The sequence below is a fragment of the Epinephelus lanceolatus genome, chromosome 9 (assembly GCF_041903045.1).
Source record: "Epinephelus lanceolatus isolate andai-2023 chromosome 9, ASM4190304v1, whole genome shotgun sequence".
In the NCBI taxonomy this organism is placed as follows: domain Eukaryota; kingdom Metazoa; phylum Chordata; class Actinopteri; order Perciformes; family Serranidae; genus Epinephelus; species Epinephelus lanceolatus.
The window spans coordinates 32,987,203-33,013,221 of record NC_135742.1 but is presented as its reverse complement, the minus strand read 5'-3'; the positions used below and the strand labels follow the sequence as shown (position 1 = coordinate 33,013,221).

At 40.8% G+C, this 26,019-nt stretch overlaps 1 protein-coding gene across 2 annotated transcripts in view; it reads left to right on the top strand.

The window, feature by feature from the left end:
- Positions 1 to 23,196, top strand: part of slc15a4 (solute carrier family 15 member 4) — a 37,139-nt gene extending 13,943 nt beyond the window's left edge. For both annotated transcript variants that reach the window (XM_078170861.1, XM_033619762.2), the window contains exons 8-9: positions 3,363 to 3,521; positions 21,207 to 23,196. In XM_078170861.1, coding sequence (XP_078026987.1) covers positions 3,363 to 3,521; positions 21,207 to 21,358 — 311 coding nt within the window. In that variant the 3' untranslated portion in view covers positions 21,359 to 23,196. The remainder of the gene's footprint in view (positions 1 to 3,362; positions 3,522 to 21,206) is intronic.
- The last annotated feature ends 2,823 nt before the right edge of the window (positions 23,197 to 26,019 follow it).

The following is a 26,019-nucleotide window of genomic DNA, read 5'->3' as shown; positions in this document are numbered from 1 at the left end:
TTATTTTCAGCACTTGGACCAACTTCTCACACCAGGAAGCTTGTGAATATGGCCCCCATGTCTGATTTGAATTTAAAGTTGTATTACTGTTGCTGCTCAGATGATTCATCCCAGTAAATATCATCCAAAGACACGTGCTCATCAATACGAGGCCACCCATAATCGTTCACTGGAAATGTAGCAGTGTTTGCTCTCCCCAGAGAAATAGATTCCCTGTTCTTCTCCGGGAAAATGATTAAAAAGAAAAGCATTGAATCAAAGCAGGTCATAATAGTTCACACCGGAGCTGACAGCCGCAGACTTCTTTTTGATACTTTCAGGGTATCAGCTGGAAACTGCTCAGCAAGCCAGCTCGTTTTTTTAATTCTTTTTTGAGCCCTGACCTAAACACGAAATGCCGTTTCATTAAAAGCTGCAAGAAGTAAGGCCATATTGCCCCAGTAATACAATAATGTGACAAAGTGAGAAATTGCTCTAATGTTGTATCAAATTGCGGCTGCAGAATCTGAGACAAGAACGGAAGCAACATCGACAGTATTCTGCTATATTAAAAGAGGGGAGTTTGTGTGTGTGAAAAATGATATGGAACATTGCAATGTGGCAGCTGTGGGCCATTTTTATCCTACACTATACACACACTAGAAATCTGCCTTGTATTGTGTTTATCGGTTTTGTGTCCATAGTTTTCTTTCTACTCTCCCTACATGTCTTTTCCTCTCTAGCCTCTACAGATCATGGCTTCAGGCCTCAGTTATCTCAGTGAATCGGGTTTGTTGAAGCCTGGAGCCGTGATTGAGCCATTCTGCTATTACTACGGGTCATGCTGTTGTAGGCCCTTCGATACAGCACTTGCTTTATTTCTATATCAAGAGTGAAGATTGAACCATTAATATTTAAGACTTTTTTTTCTCCCTCCACCCCAGTGGAACGATTATCAAGCCAATCCAGTCACTGCAGGGTGTTTGTACGAATGAACATTCACATTCGTCATCTTTAAGTTTAAAATCCATGGATATTGAAATTTGTTTAATAAGCCTGGGTATTATGAAGCCCTTGAACAGAACTCCATAAGGCTTCTATAAAACACTGGAATTTGCACAGAAAACTATCAGCGTCCCTATGAAAGTCAAATCCAGACATAACAAAGCTATAGGGATCCTTAAAATAAACTTACTCTCCTCTCTCCCTCCGTACCATCCCACAGGGCTTACTTCAAGGAAATTGGCTGACAGAATTGTGACATATGTCTGGTTAAAAGGAGTATTTCCCCTTAGTCTTCTTCTGTTTGAATAAATCTGTTTAAAACCTCCGGTGCCGTCAAACTTCCTTGCTGCAATCCCCAGTCTTGTAGTAGGATGGGTAATTCTTTGCTTGTACACCACCAGAGTTTGTCTGCTTTCAGGCAATAAGAATATGCAAAAAACTTTTGCAAAATGATTCCCCACAGTATTTTAATTATGTATTGCACTTTTGAAAATGTTAAAGGCTAATGTTTTTTTCTAAGAAAGAAAAATCACCCCTCTAAGGATGCCCTTGGGAGGAAAACATGATATATACATTTTACATTCCATGCCTTTTTTTGGTTTTATTTTTTTTTCTCAGTAATTCTGCCCTTTTGGTTGAGAAAGGTCAAGCTCACTTTATTCCGTGAATTATTTGTTGTCACAGACAGACAAGAGCTGGGTTAAACACAATATTATGATGTTGTTCAGTTCTGTCCCCTTACTTTGCAGAGCTGTATCTGAGACCTCAGATACATCATAATATTATGATGTTGATCAGTGCTGTCTCCTTACTTTGCAGAGCTGTATCTGAGACCTCAACAACCTCAACAACCTTTGCAGTCTCCTGTGATATGCATAGCTATTGACCAGTGGTTTTTTTTTTGCTATCAAAAGGTTAGCTTAGGATATAAACAAATGTATCGTTCTGAACTTTTGGAAAGGTCATTCACGTTTTCCACTGAGTAATAACCTTGTGTTTACAATGCTCTTATCTCATCCCTTTTCTTCTGAAGCTTTTTTTTTTCCCCACAACGAGCACAGGTATCTGTAAGGAAGCCGTTCATCACATTAATTTGTGCAATGTCCCCCTCCAAGGAAGGTCTTAAAAGGCAAATGTATTTAACAGCAGCTCCCTAATCTCTCCTGACAGATGTAGCTATAGGGCCTCATTTGAAAAATCACATGTTTGAGGTGCCATGAAATTATCAATGTCAGCTTGCAGGCAGACAGATCTCGAGGCAAAAAAGACACATATTTGATGTTTTTTTCTCCCTCCTCATCTTTCTTTCTCTTAGGTCCCTTGCCCATTTTCTCACTCATTTTTTTCTTTCATGACACAGTAAATACTGAGTGATGTGTTATCCAGAAATAACTGTTTTTGAGACCAGTACCAAGCACAGTAGATAGCCAACAATGGCACCACAGACCAGCGCCACCATGGAAAATTAGCTGCCAAGCGGCTGCTGAGGAAGCCTTTTTTGTCTCACATGCAATATACTAAGAGGGAAACAGTCGTGTAAACAAAACCCATCATGTTACATAGATGCATAAAGACAGATTTATACCCACATACATATTGTTATCCTGTTTGCTCCACTGTCACAGACATGAGCTCGGCAGTATTCAGGCAAAGCCCATAGATAGCATTATAGCACTAGATAGCATTATAGCACAGGCTACATTACACTCTAACTGGCTGTAACATCGTATGCTTTCTCTAAGAGAGAACACACATTTCACCAATTCTTAGATCCTTACACTGACATTCAGTTGAATATAGAATTGACTTGAAGGGCCTACTTATTGTCATTAAGTCATCCAGGGGTCTGGGCCCAAAATATATCCCAGATATATTTGGGAGTGAAAGCTGTAGGGACTGGTCAGCTAGTGGTGTCCAGAGTTAATTTCAAATGTGGTGAAACAGCTTTCAGCCATCATACTGCCCAGTGCCCACCACTGGAATCAGCTCCCCCTGGAACTAAGATATGTCCGAACTGTAGCCATTTTAAAAACTAAGCTTAATACTGTTCTCTTTTCCACGGCCTTTTATTAATCAGTTTTTATAGTACTTTAATTTATTTTATCAATTTGGGTTTTAAACTCGTCCCTTTTATTAAACTTGACTGTGCTTTTATGTGTTGTCTTTTATTCTATATGTTTTTATGCTTATCTTTTGCCGGTAAAGCACTTTGAATAACCTTTGTGTTTATTAAGGTGTTATATAAATAAGCTTGCCTCACCCTGCCTTGCATTTATGTGCCACAGCTCAGAGTATATAAACTAGTTTTACTGTTCTACACCCTACGTATTCCACAGCAATTCAACAAATATTGGTCTTTTCACTCTTTTTTGTTGTAGGTCTGGAGTTTGCCTACTCTGCAGCCCCCAAGTCCATGCAGAGTGCCATCATGGGGCTCTTCTTTTTCTTCTCCGGGATTGGCTCCTTCGTGGGCTATGGTTTGCTGGCTATTGTCTCCCTCAAGGAGATTGGCTGGATGTCATCCCACAAAGACTTTGGTAAGAGAATACAATAGCTTATACACTTAGACACACAACACACACACATTCACAAAACTTCCAAAAAACATAACAAATTGAAACAGCTATAATCAGTATTTTTACAATAACATTGGCTCAAATGGCTAAATGTAATGTGACAAGTCGCTCGCGATGATGAACCCACAGAGAGTTATCACCTGACCCTGCTGTACTTGTGAGCTCAACTGGGCTTTACAGTGTCTTTCAGCTTCTTGTTTTGGTTTTCTGATTCGCAACTTTACTGTTTTGGTTCAGTCTCACCGCTCTCATGTTATTATGTACGGCCTCTGCAGGCATCTGTTTTCAACGCTCTAAAAATCCCCTCTACACTACCTGCTCAGCACCAAACAGGCAAAGTTAACGACTAGCTGGGGAAAATAGTTGAGCATCTAGCAGCTAAAGAGCCAGATATTTCCCTCAGGAGTTGGTGGAGACTAAACAGAGCTTAAAAGAGAGTAAATTTAGACTTATAATCAACAGGTGGTCAGAAACACTGCTCCATATGAATGCTAATGTTGCTCTACAACTGATGGAGGTGTTAATGGGCAGCTGTTTGCCATATTATATTAAAACACAACAATATGCCAGTGTTGTAACAGTTGTTTCCAGCTGCCCTAACAATCACATTTAACAGGTTTAAAGCTTAACAAACTGTTTTTATTTATCAATCATTTCTACCTCTATAATGGGACTCATGACTCTGCATGTGAGACATGAGATGATTTTTTTCCTGTGCTTTAACTTAAAGAATGATGCGACTCTTCAAAATATCTCCTGCACAAAGGTGATTCATCTTTACTCATACAGTTTTCTTAGGGCTGTCCATAATCCCCCTGAATTGAGCATTACAGCTGTCAAGCCTGCTGTTAGATGCTCACTGCATGTAGAGTACACTATTGACTTTGCACATTGACTGTATGTATGGACTCGTAATAGAATTGTTGGTATTGATTCAGAATGCACAAAGTTTTTTTTCAGGGGCGTACCTTAGGAATGCTCATAGCTTGTGCTGATTTAAAATCCACTTAAAGAGTTTGTAAATTAAATGCATAGGGGCAGGGGGATGGGGGCAACACCCTGTGCAGTTCTCTTGTTTTAAGAGGGTTTCCCCATAATAAATAGACATGTCAGCCTAACGACAAAAGGTTTGTGTAAATCTGTCCAAGAGGTAGAACAAATAGCACGGTGGTGGCAGCAGATGGATGGGCTCCCTGGCGAGAGGAGGCTCCCAACCCAGATGCACTTTTCCCTGAGCATGCGGTAAATAAGCCAACACTGTAAATTGTTTACCCTCAAACACCTAATAGCTCATTAATACAGTGTGCCGACAGGTAGGGAGGTACTTTTGATGATGTTAGCACTGGAAGATGCTTGGCACGCTTCATAAATCCATCCTTTGCTCAGCCTTGCTTCACTCGAGGGGCAGTTAAAGTAGAGCTGGATTGCCTATAAGACTTCTTTTTGCTTTCCAAAACAAGTCATTTAAAAGGTGAGCTGCAGAAATGGAACAAAACATCCTCCTGGCCACTGATAAAAGACACACAGCACAAAGCTTAGGCATTAAGTACAGTCAGGAATCATGCGGTTTGTTTTTGTGGCTGTTTTTCACAGTTTGTTGGATGTTAGCTTCTTCCACATCTCATGGCTCTCTAGGTGGAATGGATTCAACTTATTTCCATGGCTGCAGGCAAAATGGTGTGCAGTAAACAGCATCTTGGGTGAGCTGTGCTAAGTTGTACTGAGCTATACGGGCCTGAAGACAGATGAGCAACATTAATCACAGGCTGGGGGTCTGATTACATAGCCCCGGATCTCTTAAGTAAAGCTGTCCCTGGAGCGTTACATGGAGATGGCACTGCTAGTCTGGCATCACACTGGTGGATGCTCAGCTCTCCTGTCATGCCGTCATTCTGTCTCTCTTTGCCTTGCACTGACTAATGTTAGTCAGCAGCAGTAAAGTGTCACATGATGATTCCATCAAGTCAGCCCTTTGTTATGATATTACCAGCAGGTTTGGAAAAATCAAGTGTCAAGTTCTTGGTTTGGTTAAAACAGCAGGGAAGGTTGTCCCCCAGGGAGGCCCACACCTGATACCCCATGTGATAATTCGTTCTGGAAAGAGTTACAAACATTAACTTATCCCCCACTCAGTTAAACCTATTAGCAGGCAACTAATGAAGGACCAATTAAAGTGTAGGAAGGCTGTCTGTTGGATGTAACTGTTGGATGCGTTGCTATTGTGTGCTTTGTTGTCGGCAAGCAAGTGAGATGCATGTGTAATTTTAACAGTGTACATGTTTTAGTGAGTAGTGCATTTGTTTCTGTTTAGGCAAGTGTTTGGAAATGTGAGATTTTATTTATTAAGTGTATCTTTTTGTAAAAATGTGAAGGATATCAAGGTGATACTAGTGGCCCTAAAAAGACAGGGACTCCTTAAAAACTTGGTACTTCACCCGGAGGTGGTGTCTTGCGTCCTGATTCACACAGTGTTGTGTGTGCACGTTTTCGTCGGCTTGCATTGGGCCATCACATCACTTCTTGGATAAGCCAGCAAAACCGGCAAGATTAACTGTACCATCAAACAGAGATGATTTTTTTGGTGATCATCTGTTTACAAAGACACACTTAGATTTTTGCTCCTTGTACTTCTGGCACAGCTGCAATCGCGACTATCGTTAGACTTCCCTGCAGATTTTCAAATGACTTTTACCTCACTGCTGATAAATGCTTAAATTAACCACTATAACTTTATATTGGACAATGGTTACAATTAAATAGTGCTAATTTTTATTGGCATTTCGATGGACTAAATTATGTCCAACAATAAAAATCCACTAAGATAGGGAGTCTGTATTCTGATATCAGTGCATCTTGCATCAATAAAACCCCAGTCCAACCAGTCTAACAAGACAGACTCTTATGGAGCTTTATCCCTATCTTTATTCAAGAGAGTGGTCTATCAGTTTGAGAGCATTATTTATTGATTTCACGTTCAAAAACCCTGCCCTCACACTCAAATAGCCTCTGCTTGCACTTGGATCTACTCTGTTTCTGCTCAAACTGTGTGCTCACACTCAGATACCATGTTGTACGCACTCAGATACCATGTTGCACGCACTCAGATACCATTTGCTCGCACAGATTTCCTGCTCGAGCTTCGGCTTTTCTCCTCGTGCTCAAACTGTTTCTGTGCTCTTGTGGAATTTCTGCTCTCAGATTTCTGCCCTGCACTTGGATTTTTTTGTGTAACAACCCTGTCAAAATCCCCCAACCAATAGAATGCCAGATTGACTGTTGACCAATGAAATGATCCTTGCCTCCTTGTGGGCGCGCTCGCCTTAGTTTTACAGCGTCCTGTCCGGGCGGGTACTCTTTAACCGGGTTCATCCACTCCCACCCTCTTCCCCTGTCGGGAGTTATTTTTCAACAGTCACCGGCATATATATATATATATACAGTACAGGCCAAAAGTTTGGACACACCTTCTCATTCAATGCGTTTTCTTTATTTTCATAACTATTTACATTGTAGATTCTCACTGAAGGCATCAAAACTATGAATGAACACATGTGGAGTTATGTACTTAACAAAAAAAGGTGAAATAACTGAAAACATGTTTTATATTCTAGTTTCTTCAAAATAGCCACCCTTTGCTCTGATTACTGCTTTGCACACTCTTGGCATTCTCTCCATGAGCTTCAAGAGGTAGTCACCTGAAATGGTTTTCCAACAGTCTTGAAGGAGTTCCCAGAGGTGTTTAGCACTTGTTGGCCCCTTTGCCTTCACTCTGCGGTCCAGCTCACCCCAAACCATCTCGATTGGGTTCAGGTCCGGTGACTGTGGAGGCCAGGTCATCTGCCGCAGCACTCCATCACTCTCCTTCTTGGTCAAATAGCCCTTACACAGCCTGGAGGTGTGTTTGGGGTCATTGTCCTGTTGAAAAATAAATGATCGTCCAACTAAACGCAAACCGGATGGGATGGCATGTCGCTGCAGGATGCTGTGGTAGCCATGCTGGTTCAGTGTGCCTTCAATTTTGAATAAATCCCCAACAGTGTCACCAGCAAAACACCCCCACACCATCACACCTCCTCCTCCATGCTTCACAGTGGGAACCAGGCATGTGGAATCCATCCGTTCACCTTTTCTGCGTCTCACAAAGACACGGCGGTTGGAACCAAAGATCTCAAATTTGGACTCATCAGACCAAAGCACAGATTTCCACTGGTCTAATGTCCATTCCTTGTGTTTCTTGGCCCAAACAAATCTCTTCTGCTTGTTGCCTCTCCTTAGCAGTGGTTTCCTAGCAGCTATTTGACCATGAAGGCCTGATTGGCGCAGTCTCCTCTTAACAGTTGTTCTAGAGATGGGTCTGCTGCTAGAACTCTGTGTGGCATTCATCTGGTCTCTGATCTGAGCTGCTGTTAACTTGCCATTTCTGAGGCTGGTGACTTGGATGAACTTATCCTCAGAAGCAGAGGTGACTCTTGGTCTTCCTTTCCTGGGTCGGTCCTCATGTGTGCCAGTTTCGTTGTAGCGCTTGATGGTTTTTGCGACTCCACTTGGGGACACATTTAAAGTTTTTGCAATTTTCCAGACTGACTGACCTTCATTTCTTAAAGTAATGATGGCCACTGGTTTTTCTTTAGTTAGCTGATTGGTTCTTGCCATAATATGAATTTTAACAGTTGTCCAATAGAGCTGTCGGCTGTGTATTAACCTGACTTCTGCACAACACAACTGATGGTCCCAACCCCATTGATAAAGCAAGAAATTCCACTAATTAACCCTGATAAGGCACACCTGTGAAGTGGAAACCATTTCAGGTGACTACCTCTTGAAGCTCATGGAGAGAATGCCAAGAGTGTGCAAAGCAGTAATCAGAGCAAAGGGTGGCTATTTTGAAGAAACTAGAATATAAAACATGTTTTCAGTTATTTCACCTTTTTTTGTTAAGTACATAACTCCACATGTGTTCATTCATAGTTTTGATGCCTTCAGTGAGAATCTACAATGTAAATAGTCATGAAAATAAAGAAAACGCATTGAATGAGAAGGTGTGTCCAAACTTTTGGCCTGTACTGTATATATATATATATATATATATATATATATATATATATAGGCCGCAGGCCGAGTGTCGAAGACAATTACAGCCGTGTGACGATATACAGTACAACGTCACGACTTCAAATGAGATATTGCTTTTATAGCCTACAGCAGTTCAACAACAGCTTAAACAGCAATGCTGAGTAAGGAAATGTTAACAAAAGGTGATGAAATAAATGATTTAAGTATATTATGTAGCTCTGCGAAAAATAAGTTCCCCCAGTCTGTTTCCAGGCAACGCAGCACACATGCCAGGATCTCACAAGCTACTTTGTATTTTCATTGATCAACATCTGTGTAACTTCGTCCAGTTCAAACCTGGATGTTGGCACGGCCAGATTCAAACACACCTGGAGGTCTGCTCAGAAGAGTCCTGGCTTTCCTTTTCCTCGTCCTCTCCTGACGACCACTCATAATTTAATCAAATGTAATTTTAGGGAAAATATCCATCTTCTTGGTGTAACGCTATAGTGTCAGTTTGCATCAATGTAGCAAGTGTGACAGTTGGTTAATTAACGGTTGTATTTATATTTATAACACCTGTGAGCGGAGTGATTTTACTGTTACAAGTCCCAGTGATGTTATACTCTATATCAGCACTCACCCCAGATAGCACATCTGGCCGATGTTGGCCCGATGTATCAAGTTTAGATCGTTAACACGTAGCAGGGAGAGTGTTTGCTCATTGCCAAGACGTCGCTGAGACGCCGGCCTTTAATCGAAAATGACCACCACGCGACGTTCAAACGTATTCATATGCTTCGTTATCTACGACCATTATTCATTTAGGTCGGACTTTTCAAACTACAAATATTTCACGGTTCAATGTGAGAAATCAATGCTAACATTCAAAAATAGCTGACTGTTACCCTATTTCGTGTGTAAAGGCCCGAACATACTCGGGCGTACTATAAGCGGAATGGACTCCGCGAGGAATGTCCGCAGTCATTCGGGCTTCCATAGTCGAGCGCACTTCCGCTTTGTAGTTTACTGTAAAAATGTCCGTGAAAAATCCCCGCGATGTGAAAAATACATGCCGAGCAGTCACTGGTGCGCGGAGCGGAGTCCGCGCGGTCGTAAAATCTGAGCTTTGCGCGCACAGGCCTTGCGGACCTCCGCTGAGTCCGTTCCGCGTATGTTCCGCCCGAGTATGTTCGGGCCTTAAGTGTGCACAATGAAGAGACAAAAGTCAGTTTCACAAACTTTATTTTCAAATTTCCACAAACAATATCTGATGGCCAGTCTGCTTCTCCTGGCAGCCTGCAAGACACAGAAAAGACGATGAGCACATAACTTCAAGAAACAAATCCCAACTTCACCACTGTATTTTATTTTTTTTTTTGTTAGCATTTCAGCTGTATTTTAGCCAGATTGAAGGCTTTGGGTCCGTCACTCTCCTTAATGTATTGTTGAAACGGTTAAATAACGAGATCCGGCGTTAACTCCGTTAACTGTTTACAGCAGCTCAACAATCAGTCCTTCATCTCGGAAAAACAGTGGTTTCAAAACTGCGCTATTACCTGTAGCCACCGGGTCAGTTTGCTTTGCAGAGGAGGAGACCTCGACTGATAAATTGCCCATAAAATCACATTAACAACATACCGAATGCATCCTTAAATTTCACTATTTGACCTCCACGGTCCTCTCCGTTCCTCTCACACACAATTGAGCACCCGTTCTAGGATACACAGTGTCGGCCCGCCCGGCCTGACCTCCGCGCTCCTCTCCGCTCCTCTAGCCGCACTTGAGCATCCGTCCAGGCCGCGGAGGTCAGGCCGGGGCGGGACCATAGGTGAGTGGATCCCAAGTCTCGAGCCCTGCCCGGGACCACGGGTGGCAGCACGGGGCACTTCCACTTTAACTCCAAACAAGTGCTCACGATAACCAGATGAGCAGATCAATCAATCAGTTTTATTTATAAAGCCCAATATCACAAATCACAATTTGCCTCACAGGGCTTTACAGCATACGACATCCCTCTGTCCTTAAGACCCTCACAGCGGATAAGGAAAAACTCCCCAAAAAAAAACCCCTTTAACGGGGGAAAAAAACGGTAGAAACCTCAGGAAGAGCAACTGAGGAGGGATCCCTCTTCCAGGACAGACAGACGTGCAATAGATGTTGTACAGAACAGATCAGCATAATAAATTAACAGTAATCCATATGACACAATGAGACAGAGAGAGAGGGAGAGAGAGAGAGAGAGAGAGAGAGAGAGAGATGCAGGTAATGACAGTAGCTTACAACAACATTAATGAAAGTAATAATATTATAGTTATAGTTCTGGCTACTGTGGTACAATATGTTGAAAGTATGTATTAATATCTGACAGTATACTTGTGTGACAATAGTCATATGTGTATAATAACAGTAGAAGTATGACTAATGACTAATGATGGCAGCAGCAGCAGGAGGCATCTGGCAGGACCACGGCAGCAGCACAACCACACACGTCACACTGTCCAGGCACCGCTGCGGTATGAGTTAATCTGAGAGACAGTGGAGCACAAAGGCTCCGGAGAAGAAGCCGAGTTAGTGACATCTAGAATGGCCGAGTTAGCAAGATGCAGTAATAGGATGAGAGTGAGAGAGAGAGAGAGAGAGAGAGAGAGAGAGGGAGAGAGAGGGAGCCCGGTGTATTATAGGGGGTCCTCCGGCAGACTAGGCCTAAGTCAGCCTAACTAGGGGCTGGTACAGGGCAAGCCTGAGCCAGCCCTAACTATAAGCTTTATCAAAGAGGAAAGTCTTAAGTCTAGTCTTAAATGTGGAGACGGTGTCTGCCTCCCGGACCGTAACAGGAAGATGATTGCACAGGAGAGGAGCCTGATAGCTGAAGGCTCTGGCTCCTGATCTGCTTTTGGAGACTTTAGGGACCACGAGTAACCCTGCGTTCTCAGAGCGCAGTGTTCTGGTGGGATAATAGATAACGTCAGCTAGGGAAAATAAAATGAAAACACCACAGTTGTAGCCTGTTAGCTAACATGAGCTAAACTAGCTAACAGCTAACGAAAGATAACGTTAGCTGGTGGGGACCTGTGCTATATACACCCAGTCGTGCCTCGCCACTCACCAGGAACCTCTTTTAACGGTCACAGAATAAACAACAAAGCTATTTTCTGCCAATTTATTCCAGTTAGCTTACCTGAAACCAACTGCGATGAGATGCTGTGTCCTGCGAGCTCAGTTCCAAACAAACACCGAGGAGATGAAATTCTGCCTTCTGTGGCGACTTCCTTATGTGGGCGGGTATATTCTACGGCACTGGGTCGACCCACATAGATATATATACGTAGATGCCGCATTCAACGGTGCTCCTCGTTGGAGCGATACGTCAACGCGGCCGCCATCTTGCCCAGGTGGAGCCGCGCTGCCTAATGCATGTATGTCTATTGAGGCAGGAGATTATTTATGATTAAAATCATCATTACTCGCTGAATTCTCAACCGATTTTCATGCGGTTTGGTTTGTTACAATCATCAGACATGTAATTATGATACAGGATACTTGGTTAAATAAAAAATGCAGCTTCTCATACCAAAATATTTGATCTTATATAGATAAAGTAACATTAATAGTTCTACAACACATTTAAACTAAACTTTCCCCATGTAATAAATATTATTTTTTCTTACTAGATGTACAATGCCCACCATGATGTCATTTAATTATTAATTTTGATTATAAATGTTTATTCACATTTCACACAATGTGCAAAAAATAGTGTATCAGCAGGGTTGTGCCGAGCTGCAGTGTAGTTACACATTCTGATTAACAAATGTTGGTTTTGTACAAGTGCAAATAAATGACTTAGAGCTGCATGTTTACACAACATTTTGCTTTAATCTCATATGTATAACACCACAGTGCTCATGGGAGCCTGGACACATAACTGTTTACATTATTAGGTCATATTTACAAAAAATACAGTGTACAGTAGCTAGAATTATTTTTAGCAGTCTGCCCAGTCCTGTCGAAGTCCTCAGGTCGTAAGTGACAGCTACAGATGACTGAGGAGTCACTCGGGGCAAAGTCCTTTCTCCTCACTGCTGCTACCCATGCCCGTCTCCAATCTGTGTTTTTTGGGAAACTACACACAAAATAAGTGTCAGAAAAACGCAGTTCCACATAATTTGTAGTTACAATTCAGGCCACAAGTTAACTACTAACGTTATACTGCGTTATGTTATGTTGGTGCCATGAAACAGATAGTTGACAATTTGGAATAACACATACACCGACATAGCTGTTTGACAAAGCATCATAATTTTAAGTAATATTATATAAATGTTAACCTTTTTTCTTTAAGTTGTGTGACATAGCGTTAGCTTAATTTGGCATTAGGACCAGGTCAGGACAGTTACTTTATTAGCTTAAAAGAAGGATCACTTTTTCAGATATATATCTCATTAAACATGTTCTTAACAGTAAAATATTGTAAAACAACTTCTTACCTGTGAAATGCCATTCCTTTCTGCTTGGTTTTCACACTTCTCTCGTTCGTACACCCAAATGCAGAGCAAAAATGTGGCATTTCTGCCGAGTCTGACACAGGTCTGAACCGGTCAGAGCACCTAGGCAAGATGCCGGCGGTATTGACGCATCCCACAAGCCAGGGTGCGGCATCTATGTATATATATCTATGGTCGACCCAAAGCCGACGTAACAGAGACGTTTGATGAGCTGGGACAAAAGAGTATTAAATTTAAAGATATCATATATATATATATATATATATATATATATATATATGGCACACGTGTATAAATTAATAGTCCCTTTATTCCAAAGGTGGTAAAGAAAGCAAGGGAAGAACATTTAATTTACAGGGCTTTCCCTGGAGGGTGGGAGTGGATGAACCAGGTTAAAGAGTACCTGCCCGGACAGGACGCTGTAAAACTAAGACGAGCGCGCCCACAAGGAGGCAAGGATCATTTCATTGGTCAACAGTAAATCTGGCATTCTATTGGTTGGGGGATTTTGACAGGGTTGTTACACAAAAAAATCCAAGCGCAGGGCAGAAATCTGAGAGCAGAAATTCCACAAGAGCACAGAAACAGTTTGAGCGCGAGGAGAAAAGCCGAAGCTTGAGCAGGAAATCTGTGCGAGCAAATGGTATCTGAGTGCGTGCAACATGGTATCTGTGTGCGTACAACATTTTATCTGAGTGCAAGTACACAGTTTGAGCAGAAACAGAGTAGATCCAAGTGCAAGCAGAGGCTATTTGAGTGCGAGGGCAGGGTTTTTGAACGTGAAATCAATAAATAATGCTCTCAAACTGATAGACCACTCTCTTGAATAAAGACAGGGATAAAGCTCCGTAGACTCTCAGTTTCCATGTATACAGGTTGGAGACTTAATATACAAATTATAGTAAAACATGAATAGTATATTCTGTATATCCTCATATTTGTAATGTGTATTATTCAGCCTATTATGCTTAATACTACAAGCTTTGTAAATAAACCTTACCATACATTTACACTCACAAACCACACCCATCCTGTTTTTTAGAGTCCCTCAGAATGAAACTGTCATTGGTTCAGCTATTCTATTGAGTTGTACATAATGAAGCACTATAAAAGTAAGCCAATAACTTTAGGGAATTTTCCATTTGAAATATTTAGCATAGTGTATGCAGTTAATCTCCAATTTACACCTCATGCACAAGAAAGGTTTAAACATTAATTCATAATGAGAATAATTTTAGTTTCAGCCCTATTGCAGGCATTCTTCAACTGAGAATTAAGGTTCCAGATGTGTCAACATAACAACTATAAGAAACATTTATAAGTTGCATGTGTAGCATAATCCTAATTGTGAGCTATACATGCAGAATACAAATTAGCACCATCTACTTGCCAGCCACTAGCACCAATCACTACCTGGTAAAATATTCAATTGACTAGTAGATCTGCTTCACTCACAATCCATTCAGCCATTTGACAAGAAAGTTAAATTGGCACCCTGTTAACATGTGTATGTTTATGTGCCTCACAGACTCATTTAATGAAGAACATTACCAAAGAAAAAGCTGGCTCTTCTAAGTTCTCTCATGCCAGCCTCTTGTTCTTGGAATTTTGAGTCTCCATAAGTGAATGTCTTTCCCATTTGGCGTGTCGGAGTGAACAACCACGTGTGACTGAAAGCCCCATGGCATCAGTCTGCAAAGCAGTGGTGAAAATTGTTATACAGTACTTTCAGCCACATCTGCTCTCAAACTTAAAACATCCTGAGCTGATGTGTTGAAATCATTGATCCTCCAAATCCCACAGCACATCGTTTCCCGCTATGGTTACATCTGGTTGAGTAGTCATCCATCACACTCTTTTATTTGATATTTTTATAGGCCCGGTATATAACACCATCTCATCCTTTCCTGTCAGAGGCTGCATAAGCCAAGTCAATCAAAGATCAACCTTTGCCTTCTTCACAAGCATTATCCTTTACACATGAGGAGCTTTTTGTCTCTAGAAAATGCCTTTTGTTGCATTTAATTTTTCTCTGCCATTGTGAGAGTATCATTCACTCAAAGTGAATGTTTTTTTGTTTTTTTTTGTGAGCTGCACCGATCACATGACGGGAAACAGCCTTTTTCTTTGACCAGTGTTCAAGTCCTGACTGATCTTATATCAGATGTCTGGGACGTGTTCAGACATCCAGAGCGAGCTGACATTCGCACATCCTGCTCGTGAAGTGTTGGATCACACTCAGTGAAATGTCAGTGTTTTAATGGAAGCCTTTAATGTCAGATCCGGCAAATTTAACATGAACTCTTATTCTGTCTGAAAGGGCTCTATTTGAAAATGTAATTTTTGGTGTGCGTGTTAGACATGTCAGAGGCAGCGGAGGGCATGTAGAAATAGTTAGCGTCTTGTGGCCATTTATAAAATTCAAGCATCAATCATAAACTTTTTATGAGCGAGAGGGGAGCTGCAGAAAATAACTATATTTATAGCTGAAACAAACATGCATTGATTCCCTCTCTGATTTCATTCTGAGGCAGAGGATGGCATTGAATGCACTGAAGCATTAAAATGTTGGGTCGTTGCACTGAAGGTCTAGATCAATTGATCCATTTTCAAACGTTAAATTGATATTGACCCGTTTCATATGGACTCACACGGTCTGCTCAAACCCACTCGCAGGTAAATTGTCCTGCAAGTGTACACCACTCAGATATTAGATGGCTGACCCCTTCCCCTGGTGCATTCAGTGTAATCACAACATTTACTAACTCAGAGCTGTAAAACAGGACCAAATGTGGAAATCTCCAGAAATTGTGTAACAATGACTCTTGCGCTCTGATTGGTTTGCACTATACCCCCCCCCCCCCCCCCCCCCCCCCCCCCCCCCCCCCCCGCTAAGAATTTGCCTTTAAAATAACTGTCAAATATTTATGGGCCTTCATTAATGTGTTTTACAGCAAGTCCTTGTTTAGTCTTTTGCTGCTGTAATTAGCCTTCCATATTTCTGAAAGTGGTTAGCAGCCAAGTGGGCCCTGGGGGGCGGAGGCTGAAAGGAGAAGGTAGAGCCTAACTTAATGTATAATGAAAGTAGAGCAAGAACCATTACAAAACTGAAACCTTGCACAATTTCCCAGACTGTTCTAAAAAACTAGATGTTTCTTTTTTTGCCAGCCCTGTTTTTGTAATCCGTGGGTCCTAGTTAAGAGAAGTTTTTAAATCAGAAACAAAGGTTGAGATCAAGTCATCGGTCAGAATAATCCTAAGGCTGCGGTAACAACATTTTCTTCAGCAGAGGAGGAAAAATGCCCTAAAATCAGGATTTGTTACATGCCTCATGCTGACTTTAAGTGCCTGCTTGAGAGCAAACTCAGAGTGTTGTTGTTGCTCTAAATCCTGCACTTATTTTCATACTGTCCATTTTCTGCTTTAAACAGATCATATTTTACTAAATGCTCTGGATATTCCCTCGACATAATTTGTATGCTGCGTTCCTTGTTTTTTTGTAAGCGATACTGCTCTGTTAATTAAGACTGCAGAGGCAGACTCTTGGTTTACTATCTGTTAAGGGGAATTATCGATTGAAAATACAAGCACCCTCGCTGCAAATGCACTTCCCTTTTCCTCCCATGCTCTCCTGTCAAGCACATTGTTTTGCACTTCATGAATTATTCAAACACTGCTTTGGTTCTTGATTTTTTTTTTTCTCACAATTTAAACTTTTGACCAGATTAAGACGACAACAAAATTAGTTAAAACCGCGACGGAGGTCAAAGTATCAGGTTTTCCATTTGCCACTCATTTCATTAGTGCTCTGGCAGAAGTTCACAGTCATCAGCCAGCTCTCTGTTTTGAGATCAAAGGTTTCAAGCTATAGAGATGGCCCAGTGAACAGGATGGTGTTTCTTTATTCTCCTCGATTTCTAATTCACAAGACCATGCGCACAACAGAAGAGACTGAAAAAAGAATTATTTATATGCACGGTACATGTGGTAACTTTACAGAGTGTGATCTGCTCTACTGATTGCAAGTGATCATGCAAAGCACCGGGATCCCTTGTTTCAAATGACTTAATCCTGCTCTTTGATCAGCAGCAGAGGACGCCCTGTTAAATCATGCACAAGAACATGAAGGTTTCTATGATAGTTGGAGATACGTTGTGACACTGCTGACACTACTGCAGTGAGTTGGATGTTATACAGGCCTTTGGTGTGAAACACTGGCATGTTTTAATGACAGCAGTTACATTAGCATTACGGAGTCTAATTTAGTTAAGTTTATATGTAATGTTTTGGCATATGGCCAGATATTTATAGAGTATCATCGCACTTTACACTATGAAGGAACAATATTTGGCCTCGGTTCCCCTTGACCTCTTATTTAATTCGTAGATTAGGGTCAGTAATATAACCTTAGGATGCCAACACTGGTCGGTCGAGACTGAAATATCTCAACAACTAATAGATTGATGACATGAAATTTTGCAGAGACATCTATCATTCATAGAGGATGAATCCTTAATACTTTGAAGGTCCCTCCACTTCTCCTCCACCAGCTTGTCAAAATTTAGAAACAATTTTTTTTTGCTGCTTTATAATTTTTAAATGATTTCCTGAGATGTTTTCTGGAAATAACTCTTTAATTTGGTATCAATTATAGGGGAAATGCACATGAAGTTCAGTTAGTTCTTTTCCATTAAACTAATTCTAGTTAATTGCTAGTGTAACCAAAACAGTGTTTTAGTCAGTGCACAGAAGTCAGCTAAACATGCCAATAATTGTCTATGGACAAACAAACAATTCAACATAGTATATGGAGAATTAAGTTTTCAGTAATAATAACAACTGAATATTTATTTTGGCTTAATATATTGATATTTGTTTGGGTTAAAAAGAAGGTTTACTTTAAAGGATAGTTTTTCTGTCCAAGAAAATGTAAAATGTTGTCATGCTAACACATTTAGCTAAGTTGCTGAGCATAGTACACATTAAACCCGCTAAACATCTGCATACGTTCAGGAGCCTATTTTCTTGGTGGCACAGTGACCACCATTACAAAGCTGTGCTGTGCAACATTTTAAAGCAACTGCAAGGAACCCTCATTTTGTGTTGATTTTGGCAGCCTCTGTGGTCAAAGGTGGTAGTGTTTCCACGAGTAACACCAGATGTGAATCTGGCTAACGCATGCATTTGTTTCAGAAGCAAGAGAAAGACAGTATCACCTTCTTTTTAATGCTTTTTTTTAATATAAACAGCTGTTTGCAGAATGCATAGCAATGAGGTAATGTATTTGTTTGTGGCTAGGTAAGATTAATAACTGTATTTTGCCTCCAACATAAATTTAGATATTGGTGTAAAAGCACATCTTGTGATGTATTTAATGAATAAAATAGATATATTGCATACCTGTCTAGGAGGCAGATTTAGAATCAGTTTTGAATCCTTGAAATTCCTGCAATTCTCTCTATCTATTGAATAATCGACCAATGTATTCAAATAAACACAAGAAGTTTGTGCTCTAATAAAAAAAAAAAAAAAGGGATCAGCACTCAGTGAATAATCCTCCTAAGCCCTACGATAAGCTATTATGGCAAGGCTTAACTATACAGACCCGTGAGCAGTGATAACTAACATGTCTTTGGGGTCATTGGGTGGGAACCTCCTTTCACCGGTGTTTCGTCTAGTTAGTCCCACGACACCTCCAGGAGGCTAGACAGTGATCTCTGGCGTCCCAGAGACACTCCCCTAATGCCAGGTCTCACTGCTCCCTGCACTAACCGAACAACCTCCTTTACCTTACCTATACTACCACAGAGGAGGTAGACCCAGGGATGTTAATGTTAATGCTTATGTAGGTTACATAGAGGCATTAGTATTTAATGGAGACTTTTCCATAATCAGTTAAAAACTCCTTGTAGTTGCTTCAAGATGCAAAGTAACCATCTACAACGTGAAATATAGTGACTGAAATAGTGAGGATTGATGATCATATGAGCTGCTTCACCATCTTTTATGATGATATAAGCTTTGTAATTATAAAAATTAATCCTCATTGTGCTAATTTCACTGTTAAAAAAACCCACACCACCTGCTTCTGACTGCAGATGTTTGGTCCTGTGTGCTGCTCTGCACCATCCAGGCAACAGCAAGATTTCCTGGAGAAGCGTCTTTCCATTTGTTGAGCTATTGATATCATGCGTCACTGTGATTGGAACAGCTGTTTCAGAGCGATAAGACCAGCGATATGACTGGCTGAGAGTGTATTTATTAATCACCACACCCTCTGATCTATATTGAACTTCAGCCAGCCCCTTGTGCACTTTGCGCTGCTGCACATACATGAACCAAAATAGCAGGTGCGCTTGGAGACACCCACACAGTTCGTGCCCCCGGGACCTACCGCTTTGCACTTCTTTCTAAAAGGGTTTGTGTACAACACATTCAGCTGTTCAAGCCCTGGTTTGTTTCAGTACCTCAACTGTGCTGTGTTTTCCCTCCAAAAGTAAAGTCTTAACAAGTTTTAGGAACTGCAGAAAAACAGTACATCGTGGTGTACCTGCATCACGATGACTTTATTACAAAATGATTCAGTCCTATTGGTCCGTAAGCATCATCTTGACCCAGGGGGCTGTTGACTTTAAATTGACATGTGTAATAAGGCTGTACTTGAATATGTGCATACACACACGCACACACATTTACTGCCATGTGAATAGGCAGAACTTGAAATGAGAATTGCTCCCATATATAATTAAAATCAAGCCTATTTCTCTTTCTCTGGCTCTTTATCCGGTGTGACAGCTCCACATGGAGAAGCTAATGGGAGCTTTCCGAGGATTGCTCCAGGGCTTCACATTTACTCATTTAACGATAATGTAGGATGTAAGCTATAGGTATCTCTGTCCACTTGTGAAACTGTGCCTGACATGGAGCCGTTTGCATAAAGGAAAAGACATGGTCTTGAATATGTTGTAGTAGAAAGAAAAAAGAATCCCTCCTCTGCTCTGTGTAAGGCACCCTTCAACAGCCAGCTCACCCCAAAATGTCTCCTCCTCCTCCAGTAAAGTAGTAAACAGCCTCATCTCATGCTGTTTGCCTGCAAAGTCAATTGGTCTGCTTGACATTGGTCAAGAGGACAAAAGCTGCTCTAATGCCATTTCAATTGTCTCCATACTTGAACAGTGGAGAGAATTGTTCTTGTTTCGCCCTTGGTGTAAAACCCTAGCAGGGCGAAAACAGAATTTGTTCAGAGCTTTCCTCTTGAGCTTTGTTGCTGAATGAGGACGACCACTTCAATCACAGCAAATGTTGGGACAGTTAGAGTTTAAAGGCTGCTGGTTGAAGTCTGCAGATCCAGAAGGAAAAAAATGGGTGGCTTGAAATTTACTGTATGTCCTCAGTTGTGTCAATCTCAGCACTGTTTGTATGTCTTCCCCTCCCTCCTGTGCAGAAGTCACACAGCAAATCACAGTGGAAGCATCAGTTTATTTTTTCCTCGCTTTTATTGCATTTTCATTCCCACGAGGAAACAAATCGTCCTTTAATACTGATAAAAGACTCCCCGGCTCGAATCACAGCTGAGGGCCCATATTGCTCTGTTTTTTTCTGATGCTTCAGTCCCCCAATCATCAATACCGCCTTTGTGTATCAGCGCAGAGGACCGGGGTCAACTGTCTTCGCTTTCAGAAGGTCTCACCATGGTGAGATGAGAAGTAACAAGCCCCTCCGCTGAATCCTAATTCCTGACAGCATCGCGTTTCCCTGCCATGCTCACTTCAAGCCCGGCTTTTATGTCTCCCGAAAACACAGCAACCTGCCACACTTGCGAGCTTGTGGCCGTTTACCTTTGCCTTTGGTATTCTTTCAACACGTAGCAGCACTTTGTGATAAAAGAACCCTCCTGCTGTCGGCCTTCTGAATATGTCGCGACTGACACTTTTGTTCTCCAAATTTCCATATTTGTCATTTTGCCGTGCAGCTCGCAGTTTTCAAACGTCACCTGAATGCCAGTCTTGCGTCTCAGCTGTTTGGAGTCTTAGCTAAGGTGTGACATACTCTATTATAGTAATGTCCTTGTTTTCTCTCTTTCCAGGCAATATCAATGACTGCTCTCTGCACTACTACTTCTTCCTCCTGGCTGGGATCCAGGGCGTCACCTTGCTGGTCTTCCTTATTGTCTCTTTTAAGTATGACAAGCAGAGGGCCAAACCAGGAAGCCAAAGGCAGAGACATACCTCCTCTTGACCTACACACCTCCCCATATCCCCCTCACCGTACCTGCCTTTTCCAGTTGTATCGCTCAGTGCCCAAAGACCCTGTGGAGGAGGTATTTACTAATCAAATCCTACAGATGTTTGGTTTACCTCTGTCAGTCACAAATGATCTTTTCATGTTTTGTATTTATGTTTATTTTAGCTTTTAACTGGCAACTCTTATCCTGTTTTTATACCAATAATGGTTTTACATCACTGGTGCCTCTGAGAGTATAGAAATGAATGCGGGAGCCATATTTGAATCATGTCTACTGCACTCCCTCACTCCTGTGTGTTTACTCCTGTTGCCTTCCTTTGATCATTTGCACTTGACTTGAGGAGTGGTACCATAAAAAATATGATATCAAGATATTTTCGAATCATGAACAATGCTCAGTTGTTTTTATAGTTAGGTTTTTACTTTTTATTTTCTAACAAAGTCTTATTTTTGGACTTAATGTTTTTGCTAACCATTTTACTGACCCTGGTATGATACATAAGTATTTAAATGATCTCTGGACTTCCATCCACAGTCTGAAATTTGTGCATTAAATGTGCTTGAGTGTTAACATTATTTCTTGATCATGTTTACCCCTGTTTGGCTTCCGGGGAGCTTCAGATACCAATGCAGTAACATTATTATGATCACGTTAAATGGGAATTTGTTTTAACTCAGAGGGTAATTTTTATGTGCAAGTGAAATCATTGCTGTTAGTGTAGAGACAGAATAGAGCTTTTGTTTGAGGAGAATACAAATAAACACACGTAGATTTAACTAATCTATTATTCAAATCTAATACTGAGAATAACAATCTCCCACATTTGTTACCACTGCCTGTGATTACATACTGTAAATCCACATAAATCCATCTCATAAATCTGTTATAAATCCTCAAACAGAACCATACATGAATAATGATCTGAACTCCTCGTGCTAAAAATACTCCATGACTCCTATGAAGCTTCAGAGCGGTTTTTAATTTCTGGTCAAGCTGCAAAACCGCATGCCCGCATGACAAACAACTAATTAGAAGCTAACCTTAAGCTCAGCAGGCAACCTTGAGTATAGCTCTTAGAATATCCCCTGCATTAACACTTGGACGTGATTAAATAAGAGCGCAGACTTATTATATATAAAAAATGAAGAATGTAGCACATTCTCATTGACATCTTCTTTATATTTAGATTTAGCAAAAACTTATGCAGTATTTGTTGTCAGGGACATTTTGCAGTGTTATCGTGGCTTTGCAGCTTTGCCAGAAAATCTTAAAAAAAAAAAAAAACAAAAAAAAAAACAGTTTCTGTTTTGTTGTATTTATTAGACTGTGAAGCATTTGTTTTAGCTTTATTCTGTTAAAACAAAATGCTTGTGTGTGTGTGTGTGTGTGTGTGTGTGTGTGTTCCTTCAACTCTGAGAATAGGTGGAGCACAAGGTACTGAATTTTATTAAAACTCTCAGGGCTCGAGGAATAGTGCCGAGTGACATAATTCTCCAGGAAATGTAAAAACTGCCTTTGGGAGCTCAGAACTGTGTTTACCCTGTGGTGTAAATAAAGTTACATTTGTAACAGCACATTAAAAGCAAGAAGCTATCTCACTGACGGTATGTGACTCCTGTTAGAGTGATTTCAGTTTGTGTTTAATTGGTCGGATAAATGGATGTTCCTTGTTTTATTGCATATTATATATATATACTTGCTTTGTCAGTTCAGTCCTCATCAAAAAGATTTATTGCGTTTATTTTGGAATGATATTCTGTTTTCATAATGCTGCAGAACTGGAAAATTGTTTTGTGGTTATATTTGTTGCCATTAAAGTTTATTAAATTGAGAATGGGGTCTGTCATTTTCAGCTGTTGTCTACATTAGGCTTGACTTGCAAAGCTTGTGCAGACATCTGTCACATCACTTTACCTGCTGTAACTTAAAGGGATATTTTGCCAATTTTTGCCCAGCTTTTTATTATAACAATGTGGGTAGTGTGTGTAAATGAACTGTGGTAAACTTGCCTTCATCTTATGAGTGTCTGGTTCTCCCTGCTCATCTCTCAGCTTAAAAAAAACATCCAGTGGATTTTTGCTGGCTCTAGAGCTGTTGCTCAAACTCATAACCCCCACCATTAACACAAAATGTATTGAAGTGGATTGAAAGAGAGACCCACCCCCCTCTTTCTTTCTCTCTCAAACGCAGACTAAACTCAGATAAAATGTTAAATTAAGCAGTGCTGATTAAATAAATACCAAAATTCTGTTACTGTATTGCCTATTTCTCGCCTAAAATGTCTCTAGAAACATTTTAGTGCACTGTTTTACTGTAATACGAGAATTTGTGAACAAGATCTGGGTACCATTTCCTGTATTGTAAAAAGAGAGGCTGAAAAACTGTAATCAAATGGTAAAATTAGGCAGTTATGATCAAATAAAAACCAAGATTTCATCACCTAAAATGTTTTCAGAGACATATTTTAGTGCACTGTTTGGCTGTAATATAAGAATTTGTGAGCAAGAATAGCACACCATACTGTTTCCTCTGCTTGGAAAAGCAGTTTCTGAAAGACAACGCTAAGCAGTGCTGATCAACTGCACTGTTTACCTGTAATTCAAGACCATTTGTTACAGCGATATTGTTCCCTGTGGAAAAACCAAACTCGCATTACATCACCCACCAATGGAAGCGTTTAAGTCCGGTGCAAAGCAGGGCATTCTGGTAGTTGTAGGTTTTCTACCTTTTGAGCAAGAGCAAATGCCACAGCCCTTTTTCTCTGTTTTCTTCGGTCATGTAGTGCCAATTCTAAAAGTATTTGTGTCTTTCCACTGCATAGACATCCCAGTTTTATGAAAAGACTATCTTTCCAGCAGTGAAATACTTCTTTAAAGGTATACTATGCAGGATTTTTCTAAAAAAAAAAAAAACAGATGTATTGACTTCATCCCTAATGAACCACTAGAAGTGTGTGTCAGTTTATTTACCTGCAGAGAGGGGTGAGGTCAGGAATTTATAAAAAATATAGCGATTAATTGCCAGACAATAAGCATCACACATCCAAGATGAAGCTATGAAACTGGGGACACAGACTAAAAAAAAAAAAAAAGCAAATATAACGTACAAGAATTAATCTGGTGCTGGCTTTCACTTTTGCTGGCGATGTTCTCAGTAACAGACAGTCCTGCATGTTATATTTTTAACTAAGTAATTTTCTGTTTAAGGCAGCTTTGTTACCAGTTGTGCAGTCAGGAGTTATTCATATAAAAGAAAAATCAGTAACCTAAATGTTATATTCCACAGTTATACATCTGTAAGTTTACTTCTGTATTCACAAGTATTACTGAACAAATATTTTCCGCATCAGAAAACATTAATAGCTTAGAGTGACGACATGTTTTAAATTCAGGCAGTGGCGTGACCCTGTTGTTTAAATGTGAATCACGGATTGTGCCTTTAAAGCCTGCCAGGATGCTTTCATGATTAGGGCTATGGTTTGTTGCTCCTAAGGGAAACCTAAAGTAGACTGTGTAAATGATTTATATTACAAAAAACACACCCTGTGGCAGACTGTTTGGAAAGAGGTTGCAAACACAGAGGTGTAAAGCCTCATTTTGCATTCCCATTGGGGCAGGCAGTATATTTCTTCTTAGTTTCATCAGACACAGATTGAAATCAACACGTCATCCCAGATCATTTTTTAATGCTAAGCCCTCACAGCCATGAGGCTCGGAGAGGGCCATTTCCTGTTTAATTTGGTCAGAGAGCCCACACAGCCGTGACTGAGCAGACAGCTTGATGTTTGAAACCAACACAATGCCTCCGGGTCATAATTCTAGTGTGGCGGCTTGTTTCTCACGTTGAGAGGAATTTCTGACACATCGAAGTGGTTATGGAGGCAGAATTGCAAGGCAATAACACTGAGATATATAGTTTTGGTACTGACCTCCCAATATTTTAAGTTGATTTATTGGCCAGGCTTTAAGCAAACAACAGTGCCTCAGAGAGAGCACCTCCAGCATACATTTATACCTGCTACTGTTGTGTTCTTTTTTCTTTTTTTGTGAGCATGTTCTAGGAGCCAGGGTAATGCATTGCTTCTGGAGTTTATAGAGTTCTAAATCTGACAGTATATATTTTTTAACCAGCTGAGTAGCATGGCATGGGTTAGGAGTAGGCACTGTATAGCAATGTTGGTCCAATGGTCCACCACTTTTGGCCGGCCTGAAATATCTCAGCCACCATGGAAGGATTACAAGCCTACCAGGCACAGGCCCAGGGGCCCAAAGAACCAGTGTGTACAGGGGCCCATTTTCTGATAATCTGCCCCTGTATACAACAATTGAATAAATAGCCATGGAATTTTGTACAGACGTTCATTGCCCACAGAGGATTAAGTCTAATGACTTTAGTGATCCCCTGACATTTCTCTCTGCCTGCAAAAGGTACAATTTTTAAATTATCCTGTAAAAGAATTTAGATGGATTGGGACAAAATTTTGGACAGACATTCCTGGTTCCCAGAGGATGCATTATGATGAGATCCCCTGAGATCGACATTTGTGCTTTGACTGAAATGTCTCACCAACTACTAAAAGTCTCCCTGAGGATGAATTGTAGGCTTACAATTTCAGTAACCCCTTAACTTTTCATCTAGCACCATTATCAGGTCA